Here is a 10,652-nt window from a genome sequence, read left to right on the forward strand (position 1 = left end):
ATTTTTGAATTCAGACTTCTAATAGCGCGACCACTATCGAACACCCACTCACTCAATTCCACTTATTTTTACAAAAAATGCAAGTGTTTCTAGCTTGCACTTAAAAAAATTCATGCTATAGCGAAAATTACGACTCGTTAATAAATAAACAAATTGAGTATCACGAGACGTAATTAAACCGTGAAGCTGAACGCATGACGTACACCTTTCCCTAGAACTTTATGCACTGACAGAGGTATTGATTGGGTCGACCGGTCAACTGCGACAAATCTGCTATATCCCCTTCCACGTCTCTTAGCGATGTGCACAGTTTCTCGGTTTATTTCATACGTTTGGCAACGTGTTTACTGTCCTCTCTTTGTTCAGTGCATTATAAACGCATTGTACTCTTCTTGCATATGGAAATCTCGATCCAAGACTATGCCAGCCCTTAGTATGATATAGTAGACTTATGGATTTACTAGTAGATGCTTATTTTCGGTAGCAACTACTAGTTTTTATTAATAGCGTTTTAAGGATAAACTTATGATTACTAGTAGATGCTGATGCTTATCAATAAATACTGAAACAAGTATCTACTGAAATTTTATTAATACACTTTATAGTATGTACTAGTGAAAACACTAGCATCAGAAGATGCTAGTCTTTATTACTACCACCCATTGTCTTGATGGAGGATCATTCGTCGTTGAGGATTGGTTTTTCGAAACTGAGCAATTACTTCCAGCAAACAAATAGGTATAGGTACCAATGAGAGTACCATTTTGCAGATTAATTGTTGCTACATGACCCTCTTTGGAGACAAATGTCGCCACAATCTTTTTGGGAACACTTCGAGAACGGATAACTTTTGTCGGTTTTGGTTCATCTCGGAACACCCAAACAGCCGATTGGCGTTTATTTTTTTCATAGTTTTTAGATACCAATTGACTAATTGCTTTCTGTTCTTCCGTCAGTAGGTGCGGTTTCCAACGAGAAACTACATGTGAAATTTTTTGAATTGAAGTCTTTGAAATGCCCAATGATGCTTCAATTTCACGGTATATGACATACCGATTTTCTTATATCCGATTCAGCTTATGTACAGTAATCGACGTTTTTCTGGGTGACTGCAGTTGTTGGAGGACCTGTTTGTTATTTGGATAGCTGCCAAGACTAATCCGCCCACGTTTAAATTCTTCATACCAACGGGAAATTGTCGACTTATGTGGTTTATTCATAGCCGAAAACAGAATCCCGGCAAGTTATTCTTGTTGCGACAACCGTCTTCGAAAATTGTAAAACATTATGCGCGATAATTTTCTAGGCTTAATTCCAATTTTCGACTGACTCGTCAACTTCAAAAATTCAGTTTAGGTTCAGCTTTAAACGAAACGGTCTAAAACTTTGCCGTTAAGTTAACTAAAGATGACAGTTAATATATGTTTTGACAGGTTCCTACTATGTTTCTATATGCAAAATATAAAAGACAACCGTCACCGTCGTAAAATAATTGTTATTTATATGCATATTGAGCAATTAGGGTCTATTTTTACTTATTTTTCTTCCAATTTTAATACCAGAAATGTAATAAAAAAAACACCTCTTAAATTAATAAAATTTTTATTAAAACACAATAATAAATAATGAAAATGATAAAACAACGCTATAACAAATTCAATATGTATACAATTTGCCTTTCGTATAAAAACAGTCAAATGAGATTCCAACAAAATAAAAATATATAAAAACTCTTTTTTAATCGCTATTTTTTCGCTAGTTCTAAGAGAAGTCTACTTTTTTAAATTAAAGTTCTTATCACAGATAGATTTTTGTCAACACAATAATATTAACTCTGAATATAATTAGCCAAAAAAAAAGCCGCCCGAAGTTAATGTTAGATTACGTATAATAAACATAACACACAAATGTTAATCATCTTATACCTTGTGGTGTAATAAAAAAAACCGTCGAATACGCATGGAAATAGCATTTCAATTAGAGGTTTACTAGACAGGGTGGTTATACCTAGATTCTAGGTACTATACAGAGTAGATTGAACAATCTGTCCAACCCTGAAAATTTATCATTATAGTTGATTTGACTTCTGGTTTATAAAGCTGTACGCACACTAGTGCGATCAAGACCGCGATCACGATCTTCACGCGGCCGCGGCCAAAAGTTGCTGAAGAATACATATGAGCCGTTGCACATTGGCGCGATCGAGTTTTGAAGACGAAGCGGCCTGGCGGCGTTCTATTCTGCAGTGGCGATCAGATTACGACCCAACTGATAGGAATTTTCCATTATTTTGTGTGTTTTTCTTGTTGCAATTTAGAAATGGAGTTAACAGAGCAGCTAATTAAGGCTGTAAAAATACACAAAATTCTATATGATTTATCCGATCCAAGTTACAAAAATAATAGAATTAAAAATAAAAAGTTTGAGACAAAACTGGAGTTGCAATTGGATTGGATAGTACATATGTATACATTTATATTGTTTAAGTTTAAATATTGTGGGTAAATATTTAAGAATGTTTTTTTTTCGGTATACCTAATTCACATTTTTAATTTGTACCTATGTATACCTACACGATGGCGCACTACATATAGGTACCTACTACTACATATAGGTACGGCCGTGAACGTGAACACGTTGTTGTGTGCTAGAATGGTCGCTCATGTTATCGCTGCCCTGATCGTGATCGTGGTCGCGGCCGTAATCGCACCAGTGTGCATGTAGCTTAAAGCTGTACGTACACTGGCGCGATCACGATCAGGGATTTAAGTGGACAAGTGGAACACTTTATTGCTGCCCTGATCGTGATCGTGATCGCGGCCGTGATCGCGCCAGTGTGCGTACAGCTTAATGCGTTTGTTTTCATTTAACAACCCATTTAACAAACACTACCTACGAACATAGGCAGGGTTTTCAAATCGGGATCCCGAAATCCCGGAATCCTGGTATATGTTTATCCCCGAAATCCCGATATTAAATCCAGGAATCACGAAAATCTCGAAAAATTTAAATGCCCAATCTAAAATGATTCGACTTTATACAATTTAGTCTTTCAAAGATCATATTTTATTTATATTAAGCAGAACGTCAATATCGAAAACTTATATTTCCGTGTTTGCTATATTGTTTTGCAACAAGAATTGTATTTTTTGCTTACTAAATATGAATGTTACTTTGTTCTGCCTATTTTAATAAAACTGTGTTCTCATTTTCTATTTGATAGTAACTACATTATTAATAAGTATTTCTTTATATTAAAGTTATCACTCTGATAGTTAATACCGGGATTATAAGGTCTTATCCCGGGATTTCAAAACGGGATCCCGATCCCGAAAATTGTAAACCCTATTCATAGGTACACTCACTCCTTAGTCCTGTTTATTCAATGAAATGCCTATTGCAGGGTTAAGACACAAATATACCGGGTGAGTCTCAAAAGTGGCTCACCCCTATCACTTTTTTATTTTTTCAGTTAAACAAACGAGATTTGACATGTTAGTATATGACATAAATTAGGATAGAGTGACGTATTCACTTGTTTTTAGTCACTTTCTGTTTCACCGGAAATTACCACAACTTTTGATTTTTAAATAGCACCCTCTGTATTTTTTTACTTTATTCCATAGAAAATGACATTCTGAATAGTATGACATATCTGAAATTATACCTTGCGGTTTGTAGCGAAAATTTGACTCGAAATACCAAGTGTGTGGTATCAAATTATTCGTAAAAAAATGCTTTTTTCAAAAATGCTAATGAGCCACCCTCATTCCATTTGAAAAAATTGAGATATGATTAAAAATACGATTGAGCATTTTCTAACTGGCCAGGACAAGACATTAAAGACACTAGACGATCAAATCTATTTTTCCAAGGCTCCTTGATTAAGAATTAGTGTTTTTAACATAGCCATGACACTCTAGATTGAATTTTAAAATACAATGTTTTATTAAGCGAGAATGTCAAAAGTTGACATATGATATGTCATTCTATTCAGAATGTCAATTTCTATTGAATAAAGTAAAAAAATACCGATGGTGCCATTTAAAAATAAAAAGTTGTAGTCATTTCCGGTAAAACAGGAAGTGATCAAAAACAATTGAATACGTCAATCAATCCTAATTTATGTCATATACAAACATACCAAATCTAGTTATTTTATCTGAATAAATAAAAAAGTTATAGGGGTAAGCCACTTTTGAGACGCACCCGGTATAAACGCAATAAACTGACAAAAACTTCAACTGTACAAGTAAATCTCAAAATGAAATATTATTATGCCTACTGTTACGCCGATTTATTTGATGACACTGCACTCAAATATGGGTAAGTTATAATATTACATTTTCGGCATATTATAATAAAAGATTATAAAAGCATTAGCATGCGACTGTTTTCCTAAATTTTTAGCCACGTTGGCCTTGGCACTTTTAACACTAAAATTTTGTAAATAATATCTTAAATGTAAATGTTAATTATTCCATTATAACAAAGCAGATCTAATAATTTGATTGTATTATATTTGAAGAATTGTCAGAGATTTTTTATTTGAATCCATTTTATCTTAAGACGACAATTCTTCTCCTTTGGTATGAAATTTGTAAAAAAAAATATTTTTTTTAATATATTGTTGACATTTAAAGAATACAATATATACATACCATATGATCACAAAAATAGGCGTCAAATTGGCTTGGAAGTAATGGTCAATGACATTTCCAATATCATTTTTCATGACAACGATCACTGATTAATTACCAGGCCAACTCTAACTCCATTTTTTTCTCGATTGTATGGTATTTTTAATATACGCATTATGTATATAGAAAAATGACAGACTATTCCAAAAAGCCCTATATCAGATTTCCTGTTTAGGATTTCTTTTAAAAATATGCCAGCAAGGGTAATGCATTTTTTTTCATTAAATCTAATATGGACTTTTTTTAAACAGTGGGTCATCCAGCATATGATTCAAAAGTTTAGTTAAGCATTTGAATTAATTGGGTTATGTAATGTTAATATTTAGTTGTGTTAGAGATCCCAAGAAATATTTTTATATATAAAATCAAAAGTTCTTTGCATATATATCTATATGAAGGAATTTGCATATAAACTATTATTTCTTAATTCTAACCCCATTTTACATACAAAACCAACTTAACAAAAAATTTAAACAATTCAAATTTGGAAAATATCGTTAAAAGATTAAAAAATGAAACTGATAATGAACATGGCATATTTTCCAATACCCACAAAAGAAAAAAGACCAAAGAAAAAATAGTAAAAAATAGGGCATCTCTAACAAAACCTGATTTAATAAGTTAAAAATATAAGATTTTTATGAAATCTGCTTTTCCAGATCTTTCTACCAGATCCTCCCAGTACCTTCACGACTATCTTGTTCAGAATGAAATATCACTGTAGCTACACTAATTGAACACAAACATAATGTTATAATTCCCATAATAATATAAACAGAGGTGATCAACCAGAAAGCAAATAAGTACAGATTTTTGTTACAGTATTTTCCAGATGTTGGATCATAGTTAGGCTCATATTCTTTATAAACCCAAACTGAACCAATAATGAACCATCCCAACATGAAGCAGTTTAAAAGGGTCTGTGTTGGAGACTGTCTTAAGTTTTCTTCCTGTCTTTCTTCCTCAGTTTGTCTTACTCTAGCAGATAAATGTAATAGCTGCTTTAAAATACCAAAAATACCTTAAAAAAACATAGTAAAGTTCAATAACTTCACGAAAAATTAGAAAACACTTACCACCCACCAATAAATAAACTGGAATGTATTCACCTTGTGGGCACTCATGTAAATATATAGAACCAATAATAATCATACATATTGGGACAACAATTGTAACACCTAATATGATAGAACAACCAACTGAAAAATAACTGGTTAAAATTCAAATTCTGTTCAAAATAAGTGTACTTACGAGTTCCTAAAACAATAATTATGACGTTTTTTAAGAAATCTATGACCCCTTTGCTTGATTTTTGTGCTTCTCGTACTCTCCCAAACAGAGAATCGTATGATGGTGGTGGTGCTACAATAATTCTTTTAAAACTCGTTTTATTGCAAAGTTATGTTTTTACCATTGGGGTTGATGGCTTCCTCATACGAAGGGGGTGCCCCAATTTCCTCATGGGCACTGTAAACCCTTCCCTGGACATTGTATAAGGGAGGCGGGTTTTGAAATATGTTGGCACTTGTCATATGATTAACTTTCTATGAAATACTTCCAAAAAACTAGGTTTCTACTACATAATAAAATTAACGACACAACTCACTCTCACAGCATTGTTAATTGTTATTTTGAACACAAATTGTGTTCGTTTCACGGTATTTCACGGATTATCAAAATTGGGCTAAAGGTTGGAGTAGTTTTTATATCTATTGACATCGGTCATCCTGACATTTCAAGTTATGTCGTTGTGCACTTGTGCAGTGACAGTAGTTCGTTTGAACCTTAAATTTTGGATGTTGTTGGTAGTCAGCTAAAAGGATGTATAAAATAAATTAATTCTCCATTTTCAATATCAAAATTTAAGAATAGAAACCGTATATATTCCTTGACCACTGGCCTCTTCAATTCAAATATCACTCGCATCTCCGAGAAAGCCATATAATGCGTATGTATATACAATGTTGCGAACCAGGAGCGGAACCCATGAAGCGGAACCCCAAACCAAAGCCCAAACCCTTCAATACAATAAATTCATTTTATTCGTCCGTTTAGCGAACGACTAGACATATCATTTTTTATCATTGACAGTTGACACTGACACATTTATTTAACCTATAAAAAATATTCTGACAAAAAGTCAATCAAAAAGTAAACATTGAAATCTGTGATTGAAATTGAAAATATTATTGGCATAGGCATATATACTGGCAATTGCCCAGTGGCAAAGCCAAAACCGAAACAAGACAAAATATTTGTAACTCCCAGAGACACTCTTTTATGGCAATAGTGGCAATTGCCTAGTAGATAAACCCCATTTAGCAAACCCATAACCCAGAGAAGACAACTTCAATTTTTTTAAAATGTAATATATGAGTCATATTGGGTGACTAGATAGTTATTTAAACCGAAAACTGCCGAAAAGTAGTGTTTTTTAAATAAAGACAATGAGTCGGTCCGCCACTAAACCAGCTGACGACAAACAGATTGATAATTTAATACAAGAAAATGTTGTAAATTGGCAATCAGCAAGTAATCCATTGGCCCCATTAAATGAAGAACAAATTGATCTATTTTACGAAATTGGAGATGTCGTTAAACAACTCTATAATGAAGGAAATGAAAATACTGAGGAAGTTAGAGTAAAAGATACCGATGATAATATACCACTTATAACAAATAACATAGATTTTGTAAAGTGGATGGTATCAGTTGAAAAAGAAATTCAAGATGAGAATTTTAGTAATTTTCAAGAATATTCAAATTTACTTTCAAAACATTTGGATAATTCAAAATATTTGCTTACATTATCTGATACCTCTTTAGATTCCTTGTCTGTATTGAGGGAAAAATACGAAAATGTTGTTGAAAAAACTAATTATTTACATAATTTAAGTGAACAGTTAATGATACAACAGAAATCTTTGAAACAAAAGAAAGCAGATATCAATTCTAGATTAAAGTACTTTATATATTTTCCTAAATGCCAAGAAGTAATAGATAACTTTGGCCATAACAAAGTAAATAGTACAGAATTTATTGAAGCTCTTAATAACATTGATTTAGCTATAGACTACCTGAATGAGCATATGTCATTTAAAGAATCCAAGGTATATAGAATTAAGTACGAAAGTCTTTTAAATACAGCTTTACTACATGTCTATAATTTTGTTAATAGTATTTTGGTTGAGACCTCAAAACATATAACTACAAACAGTGATAATGGGGACATTTTACTTCAACATCACCGAGACTCAGTATCAGATACAATTTTTACTTTATACTATGGAAAATTTCAAAGTTCTTCAGTAAAAGTTAAACAAATACTTGAATGTATTGAAAAGAAAGTAGAAGTAAGCGATTATTATAAAAATATAATGTACGACTGTCAAAGTAGTTACTTCCATCAACGTTTGCCTATACTTGAAGCAGCCGTTTCAAAAGCTTTACAAGAACTAAAAAACCAGCACAAAACTGATTACAGTGTGTTGTTTAGATCATGCTGTATATTTACAATTAAGGTGTGTACTGATGAAGTAATGTGCTACAATTTTTTCTTCACAAATTTGTCTCCACAATTGCATGACTATTTGAGTTCTCTATGTCAACATTTATATGACATTCTCCGTCCTTGTCTAATTCATATAAACCATATAGAGATTTTATGTGAGCTATGTAGTATTTTAAAAGGTGAAATGTCTAATGAAAAAAATGTTTCAAACCAATGTCTGCTTCGTTACGTTGAGGTAATAAGACAGCTTCTCGAAGATGTTGAAGAGAGGTTAGTTTTTCGAGTAAATATGTTCTTTAAACATGATTTAAGTGATTATAAGCCTTCTCCTGGAGATCTGGCATATCCAGAAAAGCTTCAACACATGGTGGATGTAATAGAAGTAAGAGAAAGAAGGCCCGATTCTCGTATGTCTATACAGTCAAGTGAATCCCAAGATATAAACCCACTAGATGCTTCACAAATACCCCATTTCAGATCATATACTGGCAATTCTCCGGCAGATTTGCATGGAATGTGGTATCCAACTGTCAAAAGAACTTTAGTATGTCTTTCAAGATTGTATTTTTGTTTAGATAGAGAGACGTTTCAAAGTTTGGCTCAAGAAGCTTTAATTATTTGTATAAATACTTTAGAGAATGCTGCAGGTTTAATATCAGCTCGTAAAACAGCATCTGACGGAAAACTGTTTGAAATAAAGCATCTGCTCATTATAAGGGAACAGATAGCACCATTCCAGGTTGATTTAACAAATAAAGAAGTTGCACTCGATTTCAGTTCAGTACAAAAAGCTGCCATGGACTTAGTACAGAAAAGACGACAAATATTTACTTTTGGAAGTAACAACGCACTTCTAGAATTTCTGTTAGATGGTACCCCAAAAGTTAAGGAATATCTGGTTGATTCTAGAAAAGAGATTGATAAAAAATTAAAGTATAGTTGTGAATCTTTTATTGCATATGTCACTAAATTGTTGATTGGGAATATTTTGGATTTAGTAGAGAAATGTGAGGCATTTATTAAAGCATTTAGCGATAAGAATAGTGAAACTTTAAGTAAACAGGAGTTTGCTAAATCCAGTGTAGTAGCAGGTGAGATTAGTTTTTATTTCACAAGAATAGGTATTTTAGAATCTGTTTACTTATTTCTCTAAAGTGTTTATTAAAATTTAAAAAAAAAATATTTTTTAGACTTAATAAAACAATCCGAAAAATGTATGAAGTTGAAAATACCAGAAATTCAAAAATCAATGCAACTGTACCTGTCTAACAAAGAAACCGAGTTCATTTTATTCAGGCCAATCAAAAATAATATTATTAATGCTTTTATACAATTGGAACAGATTGTTCTAAAAGGAGGTTACACTGCTGATGATCAGTTAGAAATTGCCTGTCCCACCCCCGAGCATGTCAATATTTTGATTTGTTCAGTGTCTCTGACAGGAGAGTGAAAATGTAGTGAATGTATTAAAAAATAAAACTGTATGAAAAAAAATAAGTAAATAAAGGATAAATTTGATAATTTTGTGTTTACAATAATTTCAGAATTGTCTGTAATTTTGAATACAAACTTGATTTTCTGAGGTACAGTTTGTTCTTCCCATGCAATTATCCCAATTTTTGACATTGTATACTAGGGTCGGCGATGTTTGAGTTTGAGTCGAGATTTCCGTATGTAAGAAGACTACAACGCATTTGTAGAATGTAGAATGAGTAAGAGGGGTGGGGGTTAATCACTGCGACCTTAAAGATCTATTGTGCCCCCCTTCCTTGAGTCATCACACACTCATAACCCATCATACCCCTGTTGTAGAGGGGACAGGGTATTTCCCATCCTCCTCTAACAACAGTTCTTCCTCCGAGGGTACAGACCCTTCCACGGTTGGAGTTTGGCCCTCCGTGTCACCCTTCACAGTCGAGGAGCTTGCCTCCGGCTGAGGAAACCATGAGGTGGAGGCTGGAGGATCTGTCTCCATTTTCTCCACCTCTTTAACTTGGTCTCTTCTTAGACCTGTTGTCCCATATCTATAATAGAGGATATGTCCCTCTTTCTCTATTGCCTCCTTGGATTTGAGGTCAATTCCTATTGTGAGGACCTGACCATGGCCCTCCTCCCTCGCGTTGATGACTCGCCAACTCGATGTCCTTACAGTGAAGTTCTGACCCTGGATAAGGCTCAGGAGGTAGGTGGTGTATTTCCCCTTGCTCCTCGGCTTTAGGGATGTTTCTCCCTTCACTGCAACCAGTTCCGGCCCCTGCCAATTTTTAAGCTTAGGTGCAATTTCCACCAACCAATTCGCCGATTCTTGAGAAACACAATCTATGAGGATCATGCCCACCCGAAAATGTATCCCCGCAAAACGCAGCTGACCCACATTTTGTAGATCGTTGTGTTGCGATCCGATCGCCACTACTTCGTCCAGTATATCCTCTTCTAGAGAC

General features: G+C 33.6%; 2 protein-coding genes across 2 annotated transcripts; one reads left to right on the forward strand and one right to left on the reverse strand.

The window, feature by feature from the left end:
- Nucleotides 1-4,112: 4,112 nt before the first annotated feature.
- Nucleotides 4,113-6,698, reverse strand: LOC115875868 (transmembrane protein 272-like). The gene is made up of 5 exons (XM_030891408.1): nucleotides 6,577-6,698; nucleotides 6,112-6,513; nucleotides 5,952-6,062; nucleotides 5,777-5,899; nucleotides 4,113-5,721 (listed from the first exon to the last, which is right to left on the reverse strand). Exons 2-5 carry the CDS (start codon nucleotides 6,230-6,232, stop codon nucleotides 5,366-5,368), a joined length of 711 nt encoding a protein of 236 aa, XP_030747268.1. The 5' UTR covers nucleotides 6,233-6,513; nucleotides 6,577-6,698; the 3' UTR covers nucleotides 4,113-5,365.
- A 101-nt stretch (nucleotides 6,699-6,799) lies between these two features.
- Nucleotides 6,800-9,727, forward strand: LOC115875867 (conserved oligomeric Golgi complex subunit 3). Its single transcript, XM_030891406.1, has 2 exons — nucleotides 6,800-9,302; nucleotides 9,402-9,727. The coding sequence occupies exons 1-2, from the start codon at nucleotides 7,148-7,150 to the stop codon at nucleotides 9,659-9,661; spliced, it is 2,415 nt and encodes an 804-aa protein (XP_030747266.1). The 5' UTR covers nucleotides 6,800-7,147; the 3' UTR covers nucleotides 9,662-9,727.
- The last annotated feature ends 925 nt before the right edge of the window (nucleotides 9,728-10,652 follow it).

Source organism: Sitophilus oryzae, unplaced genomic scaffold, assembly GCF_002938485.1.
Source record: "Sitophilus oryzae breed Bouriz unplaced genomic scaffold, Soryzae_2.0 scaffold_1396_pilon_pilon, whole genome shotgun sequence".
NCBI classification, from domain to species: domain Eukaryota; kingdom Metazoa; phylum Arthropoda; class Insecta; order Coleoptera; family Curculionidae; genus Sitophilus; species Sitophilus oryzae.

Excerpts from the sequence above, each read along its gene's own strand:
- LOC115875868 (XM_030891408.1), bottom strand. The coding sequence starts at position 6,232 with ATGACAAGTGCCAACATATTTCAAAACCCGCCTCCCTTATACAATGTC. Across the intron at positions 5,900-5,951 it reads AATTATTGTTTTAGGAACTC|TTGGTTGTTCTATCATATTA; the intron begins GTAAGTACACTT and ends GTTATTTTTCAG. Across the intron at positions 5,722-5,776 it reads AGTTTATTTATTGGTGGGTG|GTATTTTTGGTATTTTAAAG; the intron begins GTAAGTGTTTTC and ends TGTTTTTTTAAG.
- LOC115875867 (XM_030891406.1), top strand. The coding sequence starts at position 7,148 with ATGAGTCGGTCCGCCACTAAACCAGCTGACGACAAACAGATTGATAAT. Across the intron at positions 9,303-9,401 it reads TAAATCCAGTGTAGTAGCAG|ACTTAATAAAACAATCCGAA; the intron begins GTGAGATTAGTT and ends AATATTTTTTAG.